Raw genomic sequence first — 25,474 nt, forward strand, 5'->3', positions numbered from 1 at the left:
ACATCTCTTTATAATTAATAGTTACGAGGTATGACATCTTAGTCTTCTTGAATGTGTGGTCTCAGTGATATCACATGATAACATGATTTCTGCGATATTGTTCATGTATATAGACAGTTTAATGTTTACCATAGGTGGGCCGCCAGCTTGATTGCCATTCTCATTATATAAAAAAAGCAAAAGTTGAAAATAAATAACGAGTATCACCATGCACTATTTTTACTCTACAGCTTGTTAAATTTGAATAGTGACAAACATATTAAAATTTTAAATACATTTTATTGAAGGACATCGTAGTATTGGATTGTTTCCTATATTATATTAGAAATATGAGAAAGTAAGTTATGGTAGTAGTAAGTAATAAAAATGGAATGATATTAATAATCGCCAACTCCAGCGATATCTGACGATGGTGTTAGAGCTTCATTTGTTCTAGGCAAATCACAAATAACGGCTTCTGCGGTGGTTAAAAGAGACGCAACACTGCTAGCATCTGTTAGTGCTCTTTTTACTACCTTTGTTGGATCAACAATGCCTTTCTCAATCATATTCACATATTCATTATTTATAGCATCATACCCATATTCATCAGACATGTCTTCTATTTTTGATACAACAACGGCGCCATCAGTTCCAGCATTGGTGGCTATAGTAATACACGGAGTGCGTAAAGCTTTTTTGATTATTGATATACCTATCGCTTGGTCATAGTTAGCTGGATTTAATTTTTTTAGGGCTGGTATACAACGTAACAAGGCCGCTCCTCCACCTGGCACAATGCCTTCTGCAATGGCTGCTCGTGTAGCGTTTAATGCATCATTAACACGATCTTTCTTTTCACTTACTTCAAGTTCACTACATCCTCCTATTAAAAGACATGCAACACCGGACTGCAGCCTTGCCAATCTTTCCATAAGACGTAATCGATCATAATCACTCGTTGTGTCCTCCAATTCTTCTTTGATTTCCTCAATGCGTTGTTTGATGTCATTTTTATTACCCTTTCCCTTTAATAAAAGAGTTGCATCTTTAGTAATAACAACTTCTCCAACTTTGCCTAGACTATCTAGTTGACAGTCTTCCAGTCTTACGAGGTTAGGATCATCTTCAAATAAAACACCTCCTGTAGCTATAGCCATATCTAATAATGCATTTTTTCTGAAGTCACCAAATCCAGGGGCCTTCACAGCAGCAACTTGCAATCCTATTTTAAGTTTATTAACAATAAGTACGGATAAGGGCTCACCATCGTAATCTTCAGCAATAATAATTAGAGGTTTCTTCTGTAAATTAGCTATTTCTAAAGCTGGTAATATTTGTTGAGCGTTGAATATTTTTTTCTGAGAAAAAAGAACTAAGGCATCGTTATATTCAATTTTGGACCCTTTAGTCGAATTTATAAAATATGGCGATACATAACCACGTTCAAATTTCATGCCTTCTATAATTTCAAGCTCATCGGTAAAAGTTTTGCCATCTTTAACGGTAATAACACCATCTTTACCAACTCTATTCATTGCTGAAGCAATTAGTTTACCAATTTGTCTATCACCGTTGGCAGATATTGTTGCAACTTGCTCAATATCTTCTGAAGTTTTAACTGGTATGGACATTTCTTTTAGCCTTTGATGTACAGTATCTACAGCCAGCTTAATACCTTTTCTAATTTCAATCGGATTAGCCCCCTTAGAAATGGTTGAAAATCCTTCTTTGGCTATAGCCCTAGCTAAAACGGTAGCAGTTGTAGTTCCATCTCCAGCCTCTTCGTTAGTTTTATTTGCAACATTTTGTACAAGTTTCGCACCTATATTTTGGAATTTATTCTTCAATTCGATGCCCTTGGCAACGGTAACTCCATCTTTAGTTATTTTTGGTGGTCCAAATGACTGTTCTAAAATAACATTACGTCCTTTAGGACCCATAGTAACCGCAACAGCATTAGCGAGAATATCGACTCCTTGTAACATAAGGGATCTAACATCTGGCCCAAACTTTACATCCTTTGCATAATTCCGCTTCGAAATACATTGCATCTTCGTAACACCGAAGTGAATAAATCTTTGATTCAAGTACATTTTAATATAAAAAAATTCGCAACTCAAATGACAAGCGGTAATATGTTAAAATTTTTAGACATCTGTAACAGTATATTTAATTTTAGAATTATTACTGACCAATAATATTTAAAAAGTACATATTTCATAACATCAATATTTTATTGCAATTTTAATTATTAATGGTACGTAAGCACTGTCATGAGTCTATGTAGTAGGTATTTATGTGTGATGTAGCAATTGGAAGGAAATAATAAAATTAATTATTTTATTATTATTTATTATTTTATAGTCACAACGTTAATTATATTAGGTCAGTCTACAAATTATAAAAAGAAATACTCAGTCTTATACAATTCCTTCTTCCTACTGCAAAAACAAAACATCAAAAATACCTATAAATAATAATTGTGTTGTTGCTGTTCTTAGTTTTTCAAATTACATTTTATTATAATATATATAATAATATTCATTTAAGAAAATGAGAAAATAGTCTGTCTACTGTTTGTCTATCTGTCTCTTTGCAGTCGTTAGATCTTCGTTCCAAAATATATAGCTTTTTGACTGGCTGACTTTAATAAGATTGCCTAGTTTGATTTTATACTTTTAATTGAAAAACCACTGACATGCAGACATGGCTGTATGGGCGCAGTTCCCGTTGCCTTTCTTTTAAAGGATAAACAGAACAAAAAAAAATTAAATGCCATCAACCGATACTGAATTTAAAATATTTTAACTTTAGAATTTACAGAAAAGATATTGAAATAACCATAAAAATAATTGTGATATTAAAACTTGTTCGAAATGAATTCAGTATCTAAAAATTTAAAACCAGTAATCGTTAATCTAAATATTGGTGATCAACTGACTTCTATATCATGTGGACATATCGTTGTGGAAATAATTAAATTTTTAGTTTATCAAAGATTACAAATCCCCTACACATATCAGTGGTTGAAACAAGTAGTTACGATGAAGAAAAATTGTGAAAATGAAGATCACAAGGAGAGTTTTCAGTCAGAAAGACACTATCATATAGCATCTACGACATTAGAAAATCTAGATTATATTTTAAAGGTAAAGTTGGTTTTATGCTCTTTAAATAAGGCTACTATAAAAAATGGTTCAGATAATTCATACAAAGTACTTGGTTTTAAGTTTTCAGTAAATCTGAGAATATAGCAGTTAATTGTATTTACCAATTTGACAATTCACTCAATTGCTGATGCCATAGGTGTGTTATAAAATATTTCTTTTTCACTTAGCCATAATTCTGTTTATTATGATTTAATTTAATTTATTGTAGAGCCTCTTACATGAAATAAATGGCCCTTCTATACCAGATGAAGTGTGTATCACTCTTGGGGGAACTCCTGTGACTTGTAAGGAAGTATACAGGCTGATTTTGCCCACAATGTGCCATAAACCACAATGTCATTCTTCTAATATTGCCAATGATCAGAAGATTCAGAAAAGTATATTTAGGTGAGTGTACAGGTGTTAGCATACCAAAATATTCTGTCATTGATTTTTTAAAACATATTTTTTTATTTAGAACATCATACTGAAATAATGCATGCAGTTTAGGAATAAACAAGGCATAATCTACTGACATTGTACTTATTAAATTGTTAAATAAAGGGAACCATTATCTTTTTAGAACATTGGTGACATCAGAAATGCTGGGTCAAGTATTTTTTAATATGATGGCTCCCACAAACATGTACGTGTTTATAAAGAAGTCAACAAATAATCTGGAGTTAATCAACAATGACAACTTTGTCCCTGTAGATGGACATAGAATACCGAGGAGTTCTAGAATTGTTCTTATAGACTTCAGAACTCAGAATGCTAAAAATTTATCCTGTTGTAATCAGTTTCAAATATTTGGTGATATTGGTAATAATTTATATGATAATGCCAAAAAAGATAATGATGAAACTAATGATTTTAATGAAATTGAATCCACAGACAAAATAAAATGGTATCAATCGTCATATGTTATGAAGGGATTTAGAGACTGTGTTGTAAATGGCAGCTCTGTCACAAACATGTGGTTAAAGTCTTGATACATATCTATTTAGTTTAATTCACAATTTAATAGGTCAATTCTTATTTGTAAGTGCTTATTAAAAATATGTTAGAAAGTGCTCAATATCTGACTGATCAATTTTATGTTTTAGTGTAATTTAATGTAATGTAATTATGACTACTGAATTTAGAATGAAGTTTTGATGTTGATTTATGGATGACCATTGTTGTATTAGTAGTTGGTCTGTATTATTAATTTACTATTGAAATATTTTATAATTTTTGTGCCATATAACATGTTTCAGTTACATTTCTTTGTGAAAATAATAAATCATTACTACTTATGTTATATTATTTTTAATTGTTTACATTACATAATATAATCTGATTGTTATCACAGTTTTGTTATGGGAATTAATATATATATATATATATATATATATATGATATATAAGGAAATTCTGTACAAAATTTCATGTCAATACTCATCAGTCTCATACAGGTTTAACCTTTTAGGCTAACAGTTTTAGCTGCCTGTTAGTCAGTCATGTCAGAAACTTATAGTAGAATTTACAAGCTAACAAAATGAACCTCAGCATTCCCTTTACTAAAGATATTACGTTCCTTATTCACTACACAAACATCCTTTAAAGACTTTTCAGAAGTCCTTTGTGTACAGTTCTTCCAATTATCACAATTTCTTAGGGCTTCATTGAACTCTAACAATAAACTATCCCTGCCACCGTTTGGACCTACTACATAATGGCATTGAATTGATTTCATTACCATATCTGTTAAACAGCATTCAAGTAATTCATAATATTCTAGCCAATAGTCTTTTGGCAATTGTTTGAGTTTAATATCAAGGACTTCTGGTACTATCCCAGTGACAAATATATCATCTATCCAGAAATATGGATGGTAAATGGCCTCTTCACATATTCTTGCTGCTATTTTAGATGTTGTGATGTAATACCAACCAGATAAATATGGTGGATATTCATTTCTAGGATATTCCTCCCAAGTAACATACCATTTATTTTGTTTATTTCTCCTAGGCTTTGTATTATTCAACATGTAACCCATGAGTAGGTTGTCATTTGATTTATTTATCTCTAGTAGTAATTTGTGGGTACTCTCCAAGTTGTATACTATGTCATCATCCACTTTAAGTATGTATGATGGTATGCAAACAGTTGATGCCCATTGCAATCCCATGAGATGTTTATATGTCAAGTTCCTATAATTTTCTTGGAATGACCCCTGTAGAATGTCATCAAATATTCTACTTTCGTCTTTAATGGCCTCTTGAGTTATATATCTGGAAACATAAATTATATGTATTGTGGGAATATTTTCTATAATCTAATCAAGATCACATTGCTAAAATCTTTCTATATTTTAATCAAGATCACATCTGTCTAAATGAATTTTTCAACTTTACATTCTAGAAAAATTACAAACAAAAGGTTGTTTATAACCTTTTTTATAGTACCTTTCATTTGGAGGTATTTTGGCTAATAAGAATATTCTAGTTATATTCATTGACTTCAGAAGACTTGATGGCATTGCTCTTCTGTGTATGCTTCTTAATTCCACATGACCAACATATGATGTTACTATTATTACAAGAAACTGTTTTTCTGTAAAGAATGTAGGAGTACATAATAATTAATTTTGTATATAAAAGTTTGCATGTCAAGTAAATTTATTTTGATAGCTTGGAAAGTTATGCTAAATGGCATATATTAGTTGAATACACAAGTATATAGGGTTAATATAAAACTGCTTCCATTAATATTACAGTATGTAAGCTGTGTAATTCAAATTAAAAGAGAATTTATTCACATAGGACATTTTAGCTGCTTATGAATGTAATTTTTTTTGTATTATAATTTTTTCCCTACCATCCAGTTCAGTACATACACTGATTCAATTAAGAACTGGCAAGAAACACAATTGAATTTCTTATTTAAAAACAAAAGCCAGTTTATTTACTATGTTTACTTATATAGGTGTAATATTTTTACAATTAGCTATATATATATATATATATATATATATATATATATAATCTGATTCTGCTATTCTCTGAATTGCTCTATTAAATGTATGTATACAAATTGTATTAATTGTTAGAGAAATTTAAGTTTACCTATGCAAGCCTCAGATGATGGTGAAATTAGTGTGTCTTTAATGTAATAATTATTTTGTTTTAAAAATAGTATTGTGTTGTTGACTTCGTTATTAGAACTCCACCATATCCATGTGACTAGAGTTGCAATAAATATTAGTAAAAAGTTTATATACTTCCTTTTCATTTTCACTATTGGTACTTTTATTTACTAACAACCAATTGACATTCTCTAGAATTTGCTGTACAGTTTATCTTACAATTTATATAGGTATATTATATATTTTAAAATTTGCAAAGTAGGCTAATTTTATTACTTTTAAATAACAAGAGACAGAGGTTATATTAAATATATTTCGAGCTGGGAGTGTTTTTAGTACAATGTGATTAATATAACTGGATTTACTAGTTATTTATTCAATAATATATAACTTTATTGGTTTTATTAATGAAAAATATTTTTTGTTCCTACATATTAAAACTATTTCTATAAGAATTGTAAATAATAACATATTCTATTATCAATCTGACTGATGTTGATTGACAGCAGTGACTCTAATCCAATAACTGACGCGTACACACGTAAAACATTTAACTTTTTGTAACAAACGATTATTTACGATGTGCTTTAGAAATAGTTTTAAAGATGCAGCAATAAAATAAAATATTTTTCTATAACAGAACTAATAAAGTAACATTTTACTCATAGTAAACCTTCAGCATATCGTATTTATCATTAAAGTCAGTTGCATTCAGTTTCAAATTATATTTTAAATTAAATATTAAATTATTAGTTTCAAATTATTTACTGAGCAAGTAATCACTATGTTAATTTACAATTGCGACATCCACTTTAATTACTATTCATACAATAAGATTTTACCGATACTAAAGCAGATGAAACCAGTTATATTTGTTGAAAGCGGAATATATGTACCGAAAACGTGGGGCCAAACCTATCGTAGTGTAAAAAAATACGTTAAAGTAGTTCAATTTTAACTCTATTCTGTTTTATACTTCGACAGAAGACGTTAAAGTCGTATAGAATATAAATATAATACAAATCAATTATAATAACATTTGACAATTCAGTCAGCGCCGTCTAGTCCTAAGCTAGGCAGACTTAGTGTTATGGGTAGGTACTAAGCAATTGATACAAATACAATTTTCTGGTAAATACATACATAATATACACAGAAAACACCCACACCCACATAAACAATTATACGCATGAATGCATTTTTTTGTATCGTGAGAGGAATCAAACCCGCGACCGCGACCATCGGAAGTAATGTGGTATGCTAAACTACTAGACCACCATCGGCGCGGCGTCATAATACCATAATATTTCTGTTTATTTTCCTGAGTGGGTAGTTACTAAATTTCCTATATGTTAAATGCTGCTTCAACGCTAACATCTCTACATATTTATGTAACAATTGGCTATATGCGTATGCCATGTATGGAATGTTGTAACTATTTAATTTAGGTAAAATGTATAATATACACTAATAAAAAAATTTGAAAATTTCATTTTTTCATATTTTTTTGACATCGTTTTATGCGAATACTTATATATCAATTGAGCTGTAATTCTACACTGACGCAACAGTGTATAAACTGCTTGTCGTTTTATCATTAATAATGAGTCGTTATCATGTCCGCCTACTACACCAGGGACGGAGGAAGCTCAGTCGTCCGAGATCATCTAGCGAGGTTACATGCGTTGCGCGGGCGCATACACACACGTGCAACTCAATCGTGTCATATACAACAAACATCAGATTTGATCAAATATTAACAATGAATTTAACAGTAGCAATGGACAACTACGAAGATGCACTGACAGCTAAAGTAATTACTATGGTTTGCTTATTTAGCATTTCAATGTTAACAGGCTGTTTGCCCCTACTCATATCCTTCAAATTTGACTGGTTCACGAAAAGTAGCGACCCAAACCTTCGGGCGTCTAACCAATTAGTGATGGGACTGTTGGCTTTTGGCGGAGGTGTGCTGTTCTCTACTACGTTTATGCATTTGTTACCGGAAGTCGATGAAAACATTGAATTACTGCAAGGTGAGAGTTCGTTCACAATTCTGTTATCTAAAACTTACCCTCTTGTTCATAAAAAGTCAAACGTATGCATAGTAATATTTTAAATGCCAAAGTGTCTCTTAGGTCCATATTTACGGCTAAATGGGAATCTTAATTAAATTTGACGTGAAGGTATTGTCTCGCGAAGACGCACATTGGCTATTTGTAAAAAAAAAATAAGTGTTGGATAACAATTAGGCTACTGATAATAGGATAATATAACATTTATTAAGTACTTATTATAGGTCTTCAACTTATATCGTTTTCTTACAAGCTGTTTATCTCATATGATGGAGCACAATGAAACTCATTATGCTCTTTGCTTTGATTGCTTGTAAGACGTTTCAATTTTTATGAATACGCGGGTAAAATGTAATTGAAAAAATACATCATACATATTACTTATATCTTCTAAAAGTAAAAAAATCATCGAAGTTCGTCCAACATTTACGAACACATCGCATTCTAGAATATAAAGTAGAAAAATATATAATCTAGCTGACCCCGCAAACGTTATTCTGCATATAAATTAAATATTTATTAAAAAATAGGGGTTGGTGATAGAAGCATGGAAATGTATGGTTGCATGTATTTTTTAATGGCAGATTATAAAATAAATTGTCCATAAAATAAAATAAAATTTTAGGGGTTTTCTTCTTCTTTCGTTTCAATGGCAACTAAATGTACTTTCCCCAGAATGTTGAGGCGACTTTTACGCATTATGTCGCATTTTTTAGATCTTCCTTTATGCAGGATGTTGGTCCGCTTATTTAAGCGGTCCGTTTGGCCGCCGCTATGGAAGTCAAACCATCCTGCTCCTTTAGACTTTATTTCATTACCCGAACAACATGTAGCGACGTCCAATGGCCCACTAAGAAATCGCTTAACAGACTGCGAACCCAGATGGGCCGCTGCAGGTACAACTTGGTTCAATGAGGCGTCGCTTCAAGGGAGGCTTGCGACAGCGGAGCGCCATCCCAGACTATGACTCACTTATTGTCCTGTCCGTTGTGCCCATATAAAATATTGGACAATCTTTATTACTTAGGGATATGAAAAATAGATAGTAACCAATTCTCAGACCTACTGAACACATATGTATAGAAACCCAAGAGTAGATCGCATGGGGAAGGGAAACAAATATTGTTTTTTTTTTATACTACGGTGGTGAATGGATACTGTAGCCTATGAACGCCTGACACACCAGGGGTATCACGTGTGCGTTGTCGACCCTTAAGAAACTTTAATATATCCTTCTTAAAAGTTTCTTGTTTCCACGTTTTTTATTTTTTTGACAAAAGATATGGTCACGTTAAATTTAGCAATTTTAACAAATGAATCATCTCACTGATAACAATCGAGAACATATTGCTTATCAATGAGATCAATTGCTTGAATTCTATTGGCGATATTATGCAACTAAAATAATTTTGATTATCTTGATGTACCAAAATAAAATCTTATACTATCTCATGCGTCAGATATCTATGTCCGGAGAATGGAACAGATTTGTTAACTCAGTGATGCTGAAATCTTGTATAATATAAGTGTAATAAATATAACGCCACGACTATTAAAAAAGGGGGAGGGGGGGGGGCTTAGTCGGAGACACTGAAAAGTGTCTGTATTGTAGTGAACACAACATTTGCATGCACACATTTGGTTAGGTATCTATATTTAAATCCAAAATGGCAAGGGTAATTTTTAATTTGATACCTCTCTGATATTGTGAATCCTTATATATATAGCTATCCATATACCATTATGTAGGCATAAAATCGGTGCCTATATCTACACATGAAAGTGTACGAGTAATGTACATATATTGTTTAAGATATTTATTTCTCATAAGATTTACATTATTGATATGAGATAATTACAATGTATGAATAGTAAGCATTAGTATGTATTTATTTAGCTTTACAATTGTTATTTATTTATGTAATGTAGGTTGTATTGCATTCTATTATGTTTTCATTTATTATATAAGAGCTCACATAAAATAAATAAAAATGTATAACATTGTAATCCCTGTATGTAAAGCCTATTATAATAAATTCTGCATGTTTACGTCATCATAACGTAGTAAGTAGCACAATATAGGCGAATTATGGAACATTTTTATACCAAATACCTAGATACCTATTTAGTTATCATGTATATTTATTTATTTAAACTCTATTGTAATTTTGTACAATAGGCACGTATATTAGCATTCGTTACCAGCCAACCTATTTACTTTCTTAACAAATTTGTGTAACAAAACCCCCTTGTTTGACATCCGCAGAACTGCTGAATTATATTCAATCAGTAATCGTTTCCGTCATATATCTTTTCTGGATTGAATTTCTTAGAGAAACTTTACTAGTCTCTATCGTTACCTAATATTATACTGAAGTAGTAAAATTTAAACAGAAATTTCAAATGACACTAGAAAACTGCGTGTCAATTTATAAGTATATTTTAATGACTCTCGAGAGAGCCTGGCTATCACGTTAGATTTTGATGTACTGATCATAGTAAATATCTAGTATGGATATAACAATGTCGAAAATTGAAAATGCTTCTGATTAAACAATTTTATACGTCACATCGTAGGAATCTACTTTTTTCCGTTTTAAATATCATAATAGAAATAGATTTAATAATGATTAAAATTGATGAGGAACAAATGTTGTTAAACTTAAGATAGAATTTCTGACTAACTCAAGTTAAGAAACAAGCGTTAACAAATTTAATAAATATAAAGCGGGAGATGGTCTATAACCATATCTGCTTCCTATGTAGGATACATACATAGATATTTAGAGGATTTATATATAGACATGTATCATGCTCTGTTGCAGGTAGAAGTAGATAAATATTGTGATGATTTGCGCCAAGGTAAATACGCCAGCCTCGCGAGTTATTTGCACATTACTTACTATTTAAGTGACAATTTTCCCATTAGTTTATCTATCTATATAATAATGTAAATATATATATGTAAACGTGAACACTTGTTATAATCGGTTTGAGTAGGTACTTGCAATAACTATATGAAACATATTTAATACATAATACATTTAATAACTACATATATTTGCAGCACCAGTTTAACCTTTCTGAAGAGCCAACAAATATATTTTTAATCGTGATGTATTTTTTAATTTGTACAATGGATAAATCAAGTGAAACGGATGGGCCTCTAGAAACAACTTGCTACTGACCGCGTGCTAGATTAATCCAGCACTGTTTTTGTATAGTTCATTTTTTTAAATTTTGCAATATGTAAGTATATAACATAACAATAATATAAACTGATGCCAGAGATTTTGTTTAACTTTGTCTTGATACACGTATAGCTTATATCCGTCTTCATTATGTAATCTCTTTCTTTGATTCTTTGAAATGTTGTTCAGTTTTGGAATATAGGCCGAGGGGAAGAGGATTGTTAGTAATGTGGACTAATGACTGCCACTGCTAACTAATCTTATGTAATATTATCTTATCTGTGCTTCTATCAATTCAGGTTGCGTTTCCCCTGAAAACCATCGTAATAAATTTTTGGTGAATTTGCGCGATTGGCTAGCTGACCTGGCTTCATCCCATCATTATCGTTTTCAACTGATGTCTCGCCAGAGTATACCGTCAGTACAGGCGGGAGTACTATCCACTATTGCTTACTTGCAAAACAGAAAACATTGTGTACGATATGATTTTGTAGAACTATTTCACTATAGTCTTTGTTTAGGTGTATACCTACGTCAATCGTTATCGACTTAATGATAATATTGGTAAGTCAAATTATTACAATGTACCTAATTAGTCAAACATAATAAGGTCTGTATTCTATAAATAAATATTAAAATATTATCGCACACACAAGGTTAAAATATGTCGGGATAGTTCTAAAAATTTATTGATAAAAAATAAAATTTTGATAGCAGTTCGAATTTATTCTTACGACTGTAATTCTCATGCGCCAATTATATTGTCAGCTTTGTCAGCTTTATGTGGTTAATGTTAGTTGTTGCTTAACTACTGACAGCAATATTTGACATTGAAATGACAAGGAATATTTGAAACTAACGTGCCAAGGGAAAATGTTGAGACAGTTAATACGGCACGAGAACTCATATCTAAACAATATTAGGTATTAAAGAAAAGATGAAGGGAAAACCAAGTCGCAGTTATATATCTAATATATAATAAATATAATCTAATACAAAAGTAATATTTATGTATCTTACTTTTGTATTGGATTATACAATTTGTTATTTAGTAGTGTTTATCTATGCCACTATTTTAAGTTGACTGGAAGAGATATCTTCTAGGGATAAATCCACCCTTGCTCACATTGTCTCTAAATTAAGAATATTTATTTAATGAACGTAGCAAGTGGTAATAAACTATTGTCTCATTCTCGATTCGGTTTGGTTTGTTGCCGATGTCTCTTCTAATTGGAGAATTATACCTGGTTACAAATTAAAATTGGCGCAAGGTGTCCTGGTGTCGCCGGATTCAATATCTTCCTTGAAGGGTACTTTATAACAAGTAAGTAAGCACTGTAAACGACTTGACCGTGATACCTACTCTAATATTCTTGTACTTATACTAAAGTTATTGTCATTGGAAAAATGATAAGTCCTATTACAAGAAGAAATGCTTTTGTAAACATTGTTTTACATAATCGACATCATTTCTTAGACGCCATCGGGCCTCTGTTGTTACAGGCCTACAACTTTTTTGCAAAGTAGTGAAACTAAAGTAAGTTTAGGTAGATAGTTGTTTTTCTGTCTGCCACACGATGGACCGGCACCCCATGGTGAATCCATAGAATGCAAGTTAGTCATTCATTATAATAGAGAGATATTAGGACAACTCGACTCAGAAATAAAATGCGTAAACGCATTTTAAGTCGAGTTGTACGAACGGAAATACGTATCTATATGTTATATATAAAATTCTCGTGTCAGAATGTTATATATAAATGTACATAGTCCTCCGAAACGGCTTGACCGATTTTTAAGAATTTTTATATGCATATTCAGTAGGTCTGTGAATCGGGTACTATTTTTCATACCCCTAAGTATAATTATGATAGTGGAATTAAAAAATACAAAAAAAAATATAGGGTTGTATATACTTTTCGCGCTTCTATCACCAACTCCTATTTTATAATAGTCATTTTAATATATATGGCAAAACAACAAATATATGAAATGCTTTTTTAAGCCTTCGGTGTATTCAATTGTACGAGTATATTTAACTATGTATTGTCCGTATTTAGATACAATCGATTGCCACACAATCAATTACTATATTGGATCTATGTTTATACAATACTTAAGTATAATATTGGAATAATTAGGCGTACATACCTACCTATCTTATCTTTACGACATATTGTTGTTACCGTATGAGTATGAATATATGATCCAAATCGAATCATATTATTACGACAATAGATAGAGTATCCTTATCAATGTTTTTTATTCAGACCTGATTTTTATTGAAAATTAGCTGTTCCCCACGCGACAATATTTTGGTAGGCACTCTTTGTTACCAAGAAGACGTGGACATTTTTTAAATATTATTAAGGGGATATCCTCCTGAACATAATTAAAAATTACTTTTAAGCTCCAATCCAGAAACTGTAGCACTGTGAATAGCAAATATCTATTGTACCTACTTGCCCTTTTTTAAACTTGCTGCCTAGTCCCATCAGGAATAAGAAAAGAAGGATTTAGAATTTAGATTTTTTATTTACTTTCGTCTTACTTCCGTGGGCTATATAATGCGAACTCTTGCAACCAAACTAAAACCGGCTACATATTTTGTATACTAAATATTTTTTAAACGAAGAAATCTTCAATAATATAGAAAGAGGATAGATTTGTAGATATTATGTGTAACATTTGAATTCAAAAGTACTGAATCGATTTTAAAAATTCTTTCACCATTGTAATGCTATATTATCGCTAAGTAAGATAATAGTAGAAAAAATAGAGATCCTACTAACCTTACCAATGTAACCCAAGGTATGAAATTTGTCCACATGTTCGAAGACGGGACGGGTCGTTAGTGTTTGAATAAAAAGGACAAGAAGAAGCTAAAAAAGAGGTTTATTAGCCACTTGACATTTTCATAAATAGGGGTTTAAAAGTTTGGGTTATATTTACCTATATGTGTTTATGGATCGCTCATTTAATAATAGGTACTATAATGACGATATCCAATCGCAATTGGCTAAAGTATGTAGATTTTCTTGTCAGTTTTTTTCAGGACGAACTAGGAACATTCCAAACTGCTGTTAGATTTGACTTATAATAATAAGTGTCTATTTTAGGGTGCTGCATAAATAAAGACATTCTAATTTGATTAGGTAGGTATATTATAATGTGATATTGGCCATATCAAAACATATACTTAATGAAGTGGTCAAAAGGTTGATTCGTTAAACGAATGTTGATAACACTAAAACTGAAATTCGTTTGTAGCCAATTTCACGACTCACAATAATACCTACATATTGAAATAAAAATCCATACATAGGTACATACATATATGAATATAATTACGGTATTAAACAACAAAATAGCATAGTTTACCATTTTTGTCTGTCTGTTTGTTCCGGCTAATTTCTGAAATGGCTGGACCGATTTTGAAGGGGACTTTTTTTTGGCATCTGTAACTTAGGCTACATTTATTTAAAAAATAAACTTAAATTCCACAGCACACAGACAAGGTGCAACTAGTCTTAAATAAAATAATTATAGCTTTTTATTATATATTTAGTATTCCTGGCTGACTTATGCAAAAAATATTAATCTAGGTATATTTTCACACTTACATTCTGTTTATCTATATATCTTTGATTATGAAATTTAATGTCACAGCTAAGTATAGGTACTTACGTAGGTACTAAATATTTGTATCTATAATTAATATACATAATATTATTTTTTGCAGAGGAAGGACAGATTCCTGATATGCCGATATACTTAGCTGGCCTTATAATGTGTGCTGGCTTCTTCATGATGTACTTAATAGAGGAACTAGTGCATTTGTACATTCAAAGTAGGCAAAAGAAAGTTATCGACAGTGATGTATCAAGGACTTTTGCTCTCAGAAAGGACTTCGAAGACGTTTCTTGTGAGGAACCAGCTAAAGATCAGGAGGTTAAGGCTCAGAATGGTCACGGTCATAGTCATATAATGACCACCTCGGAAGATTCTGTGACGGCTGCGTTGAGAGGTCTTCTGATAGTTCTGGCACTTTCCATCCACGAGCTGTTCGAGGGTCTTGCTGTAGGGCTCGAGGCGTCAGTCGTAAATGTGTGGCAAGTAAAGAAATTAGCGATTTAGATTTCCTTCTAATAGTTGCATGTTCGATTCGTCGCACGATGCAAACATTTGTATTCAACAGTATGATTGTTTGTATTGGTCTGGGTGTTTAGTTTATGTATTATTTGCAACGTGTAATTAAGTATTTATAGCAGTTATCTAGAACTATCCATAACACAGGCTCTGGAAACAATGCTACTAGATGGCGCTGTGTGAATTGTCCAGGGTTATTATTATTATTGTTATGAATCTCTAAAACTTGTTCGTATCTAGCAACAAAATAGCATGGTTTAAAGTGTTACAGTTTTAAATACAATTTATAAGAAACTAGTAACTAATTTAGTTACTAGTTTCTTATTAATTGCTTCTAATTTAAATTTGATATTATATGTAAATTATGTATATAGGCGTTTTATTTGCGTTTATTAATTACCCAAACGTTAACCTACGTTTATAATGTTTAAATTCTAATGTTTTAATTATTGTGCCTTATGTCATACTTATATTAGCAAATTCTGCATATTGCCATAATAATTTTAGTATGACACTAGAACCATGATAGTTTTTGTACTGAGTCGTCTGCGTTCTTGTTGTTCAGCTATTTCAGCAGCCAAACAATTGGCTTTGTAAGTTTTTGGTAAGATATGGAAGTTAAATTACACGGTACGAAGGCGTGACATATTTCTCATATTCCTGAGTTTCTACAGTGTATACATATCAACACGTGAGTTTTTTTTTATAATAGATTATAGTGGTTTGGTGCACGATTTCTTAAGTAACGATCTCGATGGTCAAGCAGTTTAGCACACCGCTTTACTTCCGATTCCTCGCACAATACAAACATTTGTATTACTCAATATGATTGATTATATTAATCTGGGTGTTTTATATGTATTTTATATAGGTATAGTTAATTAAATAAAAGTTATATAATATTGATATATTAATAATTAAATAAATATACATAATTTAACATACGTACTTATTCATATGTACATGTTCATACATAGAGATACCTATTATTTTAAAATATTTAATTATAATAAAAAGGAGTTTCTTAACTGTATTTTATGTTGTGCAGGTACATGTTTGGTGCGGTGTCGGCTCACAAGTACATAATAGCGTTCTGCATAGGGGTGGAGCTGTTGGCAGCAGGTCAGAAGAAGTGGTTGCAACTAGTGTACATTTTCACATTTTCCTTCATGTCCGCACTGGGTATTGGAATTGGAATACTGATGGTGGGCGGCGCTGGAGCGGCCTATGCTGGTCTTTATTCTGTAGTATTGCAGGTAAGCATTTTCTCGAACACATTTTGGTTTGAAATCTTTTTCGTGAGTCCCTTACGGAATAATTTCATAGTATCAAATTGTAAAAAAATACAAACAGCATACTTTTACCGCATTGTGGAATCACCTTTCAGCAATGGTACTTCCGAATCAATACCATATAGTAAATGAACTTATTCCATCTTAAAAGGGCGACAACGCACTTGCAATTACCCTGTTGATGCAATTGCTCATGGGCGGCGGTAATCATTTACCATCAGGTGAGTCGTGTGAGTTCATATAAAAAAAGTTACCTTCACGACATTATCCCAAATAAGTTAGTCAACTATAGACATGGCTGCTGAAAGCTAGACATGCCCACGTATCCTTTTAGTTTGTTATTAGTGTTTATTTCTTCGGAGAGTTAATCATATATAAAATTTATTTTTACGTTAATTGACGATCTTTTGGTAATTCGATGTGGTAATAGTGGTAGTACAATAAATAAAGTACAGTAAAAACAGAAAACCGAGTGCAAAAGAAAACTACTCTTGTTTCCGCCATTTTAATCAATTATTTTATACATACCGGTTAGAGACGGTTGGCGCCTTCCTCTTATAAAATAACAATACACGGTACATATTTCAATGATTGAGTAGCGATTAGAAATAATCATTCGCATTTTACCTCAAAGTTAAAGACGAGTGGTGGCTCAATTCTACCGTCAAGCAATGTTGCGCGACTTACAGCTGTATCTTTCAACGACTTTAGATATGTTCCAGACATGCCCCCCTCATCATTTTGAGCGTTCTCAATCTAAACCTAAATTATAGACGAGAGATTTATAGAGAATAATTTTAGATAATTATAGAGAATATATCTTTTTTCTTATGTTTGATAATGGAATGGTGTTACGACCTGCGCTAATGGTTTACGCTGGCACCAATGGAAGATTATAAGATGATCATGAGGTCAGTTAGCCCACCGTGGTAAAATCACCATGAATTTATTACGTTGGGATCACGTTGAGGTCAACCTGACATTGTTAGCATGGGGTTATTAGTCCACATTACTAACAATCCCTTTACCCCAAAATAAATATTACACACATAACATGACACACTTTCACGACTGCTATCACAAATGGCATAGCCAGAAGCAGTGTCAACTATCGACGTCGAGGTCAACGCAACGCAACATTTGATATGCCCACATTTTGCTAGATTTTTTTGTGGTAGTCAGCTTACAGCTTACGCCGTCTCACGAGTTAGCTTAGTTTGTTGCTTGGTGTTTCAATTACTGGAAAGTTAGCAATATAACATTTATTTTTTCATAAAGTTTATTTTTCTATATATTAAATAGGTATGTACCTACGAACATTTTAATAGATATAAAGTAGGTTTCTATTTCTTGAACAATTTCTATTCAAATGGTTTATTTAGTATCATTAAATTACATATATTATTTATCGGTCAATGAAATATAGGCAGGCTTGATTGAAAATACAAGTAATATTCAGATTATATTTTTTATCTGAGAAATTATTTCATCAATGTTATCAGTCTATAATAAATAACCGTAGGTATTTCAATTAAGCAATAACAATCTAAGGTTATATATAACAACAGATTGATTGGAAAATGTATATATTTTGAATACTTATGGGATATTGAAGTTTGCGCTAACTGTATAACTACTAACATGTACTCTGATAATGATGGACCATTAATAGATTATAATGGAATTAGAATGAAGCCACTTCAATAATACCTATTCTTTTGGCAAATTATAACATTTATTAGATTAAATATGGATTCAAATTTTGCGTCAAAACTGAATCCGTTGAGTGAATAATTTGTCCTCCTAATAGTAAAAAGTATTGCCCTCATTTGTTAGCATTGTGTCCTGTTACGGATCCACACAAGTCCCCCTTATGCTTATAATTCGTAACGAATTGCCCACGATGGGTTAAGTGACCTGAAATTATCTTCGTCCTTTCATCCTTCACCGGTTTCTGTCAATATATCTATTCATTATCATTGCATTGAATTAAAAATATAATAATAGTAATATCCCTGGACAATTTACACAGCGCCATCTACTCCCACGCTATGCAGAGTTGTGTTATGGGCACTAGACAACTGATATAGATATTTTTTTTATTGTAAATACATACATAAAATACATGGAATAAATATATATATATCCATTCCACATGGGATAATCTGGAAATGTTTTAATGTCACCAGTTGTTTTAGATCACTTCATACTGGTGAATAGGAAAAGAATGTGTGCAGTGTGACACCGCTGATTTCATTCAATTATTACGTACTTGTTATTATAACTCTTAAGGTACATAAGGACACAATGCAAAGGCTCAAACTGTGTCGCGTAAAAAATCATAAACTTGAAATAAAACCCTACACCAAGTCGAATGGTTTTAAGGTCGTGTGTTGGCCCCTTAATGTTAGGTATATTTACCGTTTACCTGTTCGAATTATCTAAGGTAAATCGAATATTTATATTACCTGTAGTCTAAATAGTAAAAATATTCATTTATCCTTTGATTAATGTAGTGTAATTAGGTATAAGGTTATTTCATATGCCTTTGCAATTTGAATTGATAAAATCTTATCAGTTTTCTTTAATATTAATGCGTTTGGTAGGTACAATAGGTAATTACTTTTCTAATATATTTTTTTCTTTCCAGGGAATAGCATGTGGAACTCTAGTGTACGTGGTATTCTTCGAGGTATGGCGTCGAAACAACACGAATCTTATGCAGTTTGCATGTTCACTTCTAGGTTTCTCAATCATGGTCATACTCGGACTTGTAGTAGAGCTCAGTGTTTAGATTTATAATTAATTAAGCTAGAAAAATTGTAAAAACTTGATGAAATTGAGAAGTTGATTAATTACTATGATTGGAAAGGGCATTGCTTGATTGTTTGTTTTTTGGAATGTCAAGCTCATAGGCCACCTGATGGGAAGTGGCAATCGTCGCTTATATCCAAGAATAGCACAACAAACATCTTGTGTAACTACCATCCAGTGATACCACACATGCGTTGCCATTTCGGAGGACAAAGATGCTTCTTATTCTGTGATTTCACTGCCTTACTCTTTAACTGAAACAAATTTTACAAAGTAAGCTGCTCGGGATCTAAAAATGGTTAGATTAAGCTATCAAAAAATAATACATAATGATAACGCAAGATTGTTACTAGCGTCAGCGAAATTGGCGTCATGGTATACATATTACATAGCCGTTATATCATAAGAGTATGTTAGTCTCTAGGTTAAGAACATGTAGATATTAAACATAAATAAGAAAATAGATTTTAGATATGTAGACGGCAAGCTTTCATTAATTTTATCTAGATTTTTAATTTTTATCTTATAACAGTAAGAAATCAGAAAATACGTAAATAACGAGTTGTACTAGCCTTGACCGGATTTTAATAAGTAGGTATTGTATATATTCATAGATTAACCTTACTGTAATCATAGACAATAAAATAGGAGTAAGATTTATATACTAGTTGGTATTTATTTAATCGTATAATGAAGGACTCGAAAGATAAATTAGCTAATGTACTTGTAGTCCTAAATGCAGTAAAATTATTAATGTTCCGTGCAGCCCGTAAAAATAATGATAAAAATAGTCATACCCTATGCAATCTAATTTTTGTCTAGTATATGTATATTAAACATAAATAGAATGTGTTTGTAGTTATATCTCATAAATATACACATATTTGTATTAAATTATTTAGAATATTCTATTTTAAACATGGTAACTATATATGTAGATATATTCTTCGAACTCTCTGTATAATTATTTTAGAGTATCTACTACAACGACATCATTTGAAAAATGAATAGTTTTACGAATAAATGCGAAGAAAATTGAATATATTTCTTAAAATAGACGAATAAGTAATTTTTAAGCGACAGTATTACTGTGTGACTGAATTATTATGATGAATTTTGTAGTATTTCGTGTGATATTATAAATACTAGTTTCAATAATTGTATAATATTGTATATAGAGTATAATGGTACAACATTAGTTCTAAAGGTAAGCGTAAATCTAGTGCTAATATTCATACATTTTTGCCCATGTAACAAAAAGGAGATTTAAAAAATTTACGAGCTCTAAATCAATCACGTGACCGAGCGATTTGTCTGACAAGAAACGAGTAGATTAAAAATTAATATTAAGTTTACTGCATTAATTATGAATACTATACACTGACTTACAACTAATCTTTGTATGATTTTTTGTGCTTATAATTTATATTATTTGATATTAAAGGTTGTCATCTTAATTTTTAAAATAGTCGTATGTAAAGTTTAATGTTCGAAGACCTAATAAGTGTCTCAGTCCTCTAGAACCATAAGCTCTGTTTAGTGCTAGTGGTGCTATGTGATATGTCCAGGGTTATATTTATGTGTGATTGAAAAAATAAATGAAAATGTGTATATTTTAATAAAAAGAAATTAAACTTACAGAATTGTTGATTTATTTTGTTTTATAATCCTTATACGAGTATTTATTATCTATTATATGTATAATAGAAAATATATATAAATTATCTTGTTTTGTGAGTTAATAGGATACGGAACTTCAAGCTAGATATAAAGTGACTAACTAGGTAGGAAGACTCGCTATGTCTTTGTCCATTTTGACACCTGGGATTCTTAAAAAAGACGCAGATTCTCTTATCCATCTTACCTTCCATCTAGATTTAGTACCGAGTCCGCCTTGTAGCTTTGGGACGTGGGATAACACTTTTTTGTAAGCGTTTTACAAAAGTGAGCTTGTTTTATGTCGAATACCTATTCCGTAAATCTCAAATGAAGCATGCACTGTACATTACATGCACAGTGCATAAATGAAAACAAATTCCAAAGTGGTTAAACCGCTTTTGAGATTAGCGCTCACAAACGCACAGACAAAATTGTACGAATCATTATTTTGGGTTGTTGTTAAAGTAATCCAGTAACAGTTTTTTCGATGTATCTTCAACAGACGGCCATCAGTCACATTGTTATTACATGTATACATTGCTTTATGGGAGATGTCCTAAAAGGTAGTGTTTACCACTTGGCACTCCCTGCAGGGTATAATGAAATAATACTACTTGTACTTTAACAAATCAATAATGTAATTAGAAATTAACATTTTATGCTATTCGTTACGTATATTATAATCTATTCTTAAAGAAAATAGATATAATTATTGTATCCTAAATATTAGTTAATATTATGCTGAATAAAAACAGATACATATTATGCAGGCGGTAAATATACACAACTATTGGATAATTGATTAGCATTATATAAAACAATCTCTATACGGTTACAAGACAACATTGTTAAAATATTTTATTATTAAAAATATTTATTTTGATAAATCACCGCGAGCGGCGCACATGTTACTTAACTAATACGATTGAGAGAAAAGACATAGAGAAATTTCGAAAACCCTTACTAACTATCTGGTACACGAATATATAATAATTTGTCAAGCCATTAACATTCCTACTTCCATTACTCCTAAAGGCCGGTACTCTTTATTCATCATACTTACAACAATACACTTTAAGTAATAAAGTTTTAAATATTCAACTATAATAATGACTATTGCATGTTTTGAAATCACATTTGTCGCTACCATATATAGATATAGATTGAAACGTATGGCGTATTAAACGCACGGCTTTAAAGCCTATAACATTTATAGTTTTTCAATTGTTTTATTGCCGAATTATATACACGGCCCGCGTGCAGTCCCTTACCATAATTGGCCGACATGGACCGTAATAAAGAAACTACTGAGAAGCGATAAATAATCTATAATTTATGAATATTAAATGCATCGTGAATATTATATTCACTAAATAATTCAATGAAACAGTAATAATGCAGGCACCATCGTCTTAATCTAAAACACATTAATTCTTCTGTAACATATCTAATGTAAAGTTGTCACGGAAACATTTAAAATTATAAACAGACATTCAATATTCACGCTAATTTTAAATCACATTAAAAGTTTAATGAAAACATTAAGTAGCATTTCGTATGTATATTAATCAATTACATAATAATAGATTAAAGGTTATAATTAGTTAAAAATGCAATTTAATATAATGTTGAGCGTGAGTAAATCACTGCAGCTTAACTGTAAATACATTTCTTTCGATACCCATACCTTACACTTACGTGCAAAATATTTTACAAAAGCTATAACTTTATTATAACTCGTAGAAAATCAAGTGCATCAAAAGAGTAGTGCTGTGCAATTTAAACAATTTAAGTGAGATAAAAATTAAAGTATCACTATTTATAGAACTGTGAATTTTGGCACATCACTTAAAACTTAAATGGCCACAAAACATTATTATTGTGACGATTTGCACTTATATGCGATATTTATCTGTCAAAACGGATTTCGAAATAAAGCATTACGTAAGATTTATGGCAAAATAAAGTCGAAAATAAATGAAATATAAACTAAGGGCAAGTACAGTTTTAATTGAAACTGTTAATGAGGAATTAAGCAGCAGACCAAATAGTAAAGCTAATGCCCATTTTATATTTAAACGAACACGTGGGAAGACAAGATTTCTATAAGTTCTTTTTCAGATGATTTCATTATGAAAATAAACGTTGTAATAAACATATTCCTCATGTATACATCAGCAGTAACGTTATACTGTACTCACCCTTAAATATTAAATCTTCAGCTACTGTTGTTCATGCTTTGTCAGGCACAAATTAATATCTTGGATATGTAAACTCTAAATCTAATTCGTCACATATAATTTATACTACAATTAACATAATATTAGCTTCATTTGATTCAAAAACTATTGCACAAATTCTGTCACTACTATTTTGATATTTATTGCCTTCAATAATTATATATACAAATTATACGGAATACATTCAATGTATTTCATTAAAATTTAGACTAAACAACTTTTCACTAAGAAATTATAGTGAATGAAAAATTTAAATAGTGAATATAATGTTAATAATAGTGACGTACACTGGACAAATTTTTATAACATTTTTAGCCAGCGGGGTGTGGCATAACTGGACTTAGTTCAGAGAACATTATCAGTCCTTATCCAAATAAGCTAAAACAACAACCACAGCCTTAAAACATTTACATCATCAAATTTAACTTCAATATCATTAAACTCTTCGACAATTACAACTGTCAAACATTTTCAATTCCTTGTCACGCATGTACTAAATGCTTTAAGCCCAAGAGTATTTCTATCTGGTTAGAGAGTAACTACTAAAAGGTATTATATGTATATATAGGAAGTGATTTTAGAGATATTTATATACAAAAAAGTTATTAGGTTAATAGGTGCTACAGATCACTAGTGACCACATTGTTGGCAATGGAATTACTGAGAGACTTGATTTCATTCTCATTCTTTTCATTATATCCTAGATCTATTAGTAATTTCGTTTTCATTTCACCTTTCTCTAGTGTTCTGCCAGCGAAATATATATGTATATACAACTAGAGAACAGATATGTATACACAATGGCATGTAAAGTACATGTACACTTGAGATATCTATTAAAAATATTAATCTCTTGAGCTTTTAGTACTCGACATCGACATATGGCCCCTTTCCTCGCACTGCCTTCCACCCCGCAGGCGATCACAAGCAATTGATTACATTGGCAAAAGAAGGCAGAAGTAAAATTATACTTAGCTAATATACTTAATATCGCCCGATTATGTCTGCGCTTAGGATTTGAGGAGTTTGTTGGCCCGTTGGTTTGCGACCGCTATACGTGTCTCATTGCTTTCACCCTATAACACGATATATAATATTAACAGTTGGTTATATATGTTAGTTCCAAATCGACCTACCATTAAAACCCAGTATTGTCATAGGGAAAATTGTTGTTACTATGTTAATGGTAGATTGTTTGTGGTACTCGCATAACAAATCTAAAGTATGCTATTCATTTGGAATTAATGAAATTATTAGCATCTCTGAAATAAAATTCTTGAATAAGCTTAGTAGAAGTGGAATTCAGTCGAGTAACAAATTATTTATTTGATGGAAATAATCAAAACACCTGTATTAAGCAAAATTTAATAAGATATTTTCTATTTTGCTAGCAAATTTGATGTATGCATTTCAGACGGCATATGGATAGATCAGACCAAGCTATCTTTTATTGTTGTTGCAGTACTTGTTGTTAGAAGTAACACATTAATAGTAGAAGAAAAAAAAAATATGTCGAAGCATCTTAAATATACAGAGTAACTTAACAAAAGATGAAATACGATTCAATAAATATTATACAGAAAGAGAAAGGAATAACAATAAAGCAATTGCAATATATTGGTTACAAAGAAAAATTGTTGTAGTAAAAATATAAATTTGAATATAAATACCAGTATTTCTTCTATTACAAATATTCGTTAAATATAATAATTTAGACCACATGCTCTTGTTTTAATAACTTTTATAATTTTAGAAAAAAAAAACATTTTATAACTTTACAGATGTATCGTACAT

The 25,474-nt window shown here is 31.1% G+C and overlaps 5 protein-coding genes across 7 annotated transcripts in view; 2 read left to right on the plus strand and 3 right to left on the minus strand.

Moving 5' to 3' along the window:
• Positions 1 to 259: 259 nt before the first annotated feature.
• On the minus strand, positions 260 to 2,085 carry LOC131847797 (63 kDa chaperonin, mitochondrial-like). Its single transcript, XM_059197448.1, has one exon. It carries the CDS (start codon positions 2,073 to 2,075, stop codon positions 378 to 380), a length of 1,698 nt encoding a protein of 565 aa, XP_059053431.1. The 5' UTR covers positions 2,076 to 2,085; the 3' UTR covers positions 260 to 377.
• Positions 2,086 to 2,684: 599 nt separating this feature from the next.
• On the plus strand, positions 2,685 to 4,486 carry LOC131847798 (uncharacterized). The gene is made up of 3 exons (XM_059197449.1): positions 2,685 to 3,131; positions 3,361 to 3,539; positions 3,715 to 4,486. Exons 1-3 carry the CDS (start codon positions 2,859 to 2,861, stop codon positions 4,121 to 4,123), a joined length of 861 nt encoding a protein of 286 aa, XP_059053432.1. The 5' UTR covers positions 2,685 to 2,858; the 3' UTR covers positions 4,124 to 4,486.
• Positions 4,487 to 4,537: 51 nt separating this feature from the next.
• On the minus strand, positions 4,538 to 6,675 carry LOC131847669 (beta-1,3-galactosyltransferase 5). Its single transcript, XM_059197292.1, has 3 exons — positions 6,241 to 6,675; positions 5,581 to 5,728; positions 4,538 to 5,406 (listed from the first exon to the last, which is right to left on the minus strand). Exons 1-3 carry the CDS (start codon positions 6,404 to 6,406, stop codon positions 4,656 to 4,658), a joined length of 1,065 nt encoding a protein of 354 aa, XP_059053275.1. The 5' UTR covers positions 6,407 to 6,675; the 3' UTR covers positions 4,538 to 4,655.
• A 199-nt stretch (positions 6,676 to 6,874) lies between these two features.
• On the plus strand, positions 6,875 to 21,384 carry LOC131847670 (zinc transporter ZIP1-like). Of its 2 annotated transcripts, XM_059197295.1 has the most exons (5): positions 6,875 to 6,960; positions 8,117 to 8,296; positions 15,269 to 15,638; positions 16,724 to 16,931; positions 19,618 to 21,384. In XM_059197295.1, exons 2-5 carry the CDS (start codon positions 8,203 to 8,205, stop codon positions 19,759 to 19,761), a joined length of 816 nt encoding a protein of 271 aa, XP_059053278.1. In that variant the 5' UTR covers positions 6,875 to 6,960; positions 8,117 to 8,202; the 3' UTR covers positions 19,762 to 21,384. The 2 variants fall into 2 exon arrangements, with proteins under 2 accessions (XP_059053278.1, XP_059053276.1); XM_059197293.1 differs by lacking the exon at positions 6,875 to 6,960 and having other exon boundaries at positions 7,897 to 8,296.
• Positions 21,385 to 24,249: 2,865 nt separating this feature from the next.
• Positions 24,250 to 25,474, minus strand: part of LOC131847572 (synaptosomal-associated protein 25) — a 31,806-nt gene continuing 30,581 nt past the window's right edge. For both annotated transcript variants that reach the window (XM_059197164.1, XM_059197163.1), the window contains exon 8: positions 24,250 to 24,756. In XM_059197164.1, the coding sequence (XP_059053147.1) occupies positions 24,691 to 24,756 (66 nt within the window). In that variant the 3' untranslated portion in view covers positions 24,250 to 24,690. The remainder of the gene's footprint in view (positions 24,757 to 25,474) is intronic.

The sequence above is a fragment of the Achroia grisella genome, unplaced genomic scaffold (assembly GCF_030625045.1).
Source record: "Achroia grisella isolate CSIRO2021 unplaced genomic scaffold, CSIRO_AGI_Agris_v1 utg540, whole genome shotgun sequence".
NCBI lineage: Eukaryota > Metazoa > Arthropoda > Insecta > Lepidoptera > Pyralidae > Achroia > Achroia grisella.

Excerpts from the sequence above, each read along its gene's own strand:
- LOC131847797 (XM_059197448.1), bottom strand. The coding sequence starts at position 2,075 with ATGTACTTGAATCAAAGATTTATTCACTTCGGTGTTACGAAGATGCAA.
- LOC131847798 (XM_059197449.1), top strand. The coding sequence starts at position 2,859 with ATGAATTCAGTATCTAAAAATTTAAAACCAGTAATCGTTAATCTAAAT. Across the intron at positions 3,132-3,360 it reads ATCTAGATTATATTTTAAAG|AGCCTCTTACATGAAATAAA; the intron begins GTAAAGTTGGTT and ends AATTTATTGTAG. Across the intron at positions 3,540-3,714 it reads ATTCAGAAAAGTATATTTAG|AACATTGGTGACATCAGAAA; the intron begins GTGAGTGTACAG and ends TTATCTTTTTAG.
- LOC131847669 (XM_059197292.1), bottom strand. The coding sequence starts at position 6,406 with ATGAAAAGGAAGTATATAAACTTTTTACTAATATTTATTGCAACTCTA. Across the intron at positions 5,729-6,240 it reads ATCATCTGAGGCTTGCATAG|AAAAACAGTTTCTTGTAATA; the intron begins GTAAACTTAAAT and ends CATTCTTTACAG. Across the intron at positions 5,407-5,580 it reads AAAATACCTCCAAATGAAAG|ATATATAACTCAAGAGGCCA; the intron begins GTACTATAAAAA and ends TTATGTTTCCAG.
- LOC131847670 (XM_059197293.1), top strand. The coding sequence starts at position 8,023 with ATGAATTTAACAGTAGCAATGGACAACTACGAAGATGCACTGACAGCT. Across the intron at positions 8,297-15,268 it reads AAACATTGAATTACTGCAAG|AGGAAGGACAGATTCCTGAT; the intron begins GTGAGAGTTCGT and ends TATTTTTTGCAG. Across the intron at positions 15,639-16,723 it reads GCGTCAGTCGTAAATGTGTG|GTACATGTTTGGTGCGGTGT; the intron begins GCAAGTAAAGAA and ends TATGTTGTGCAG.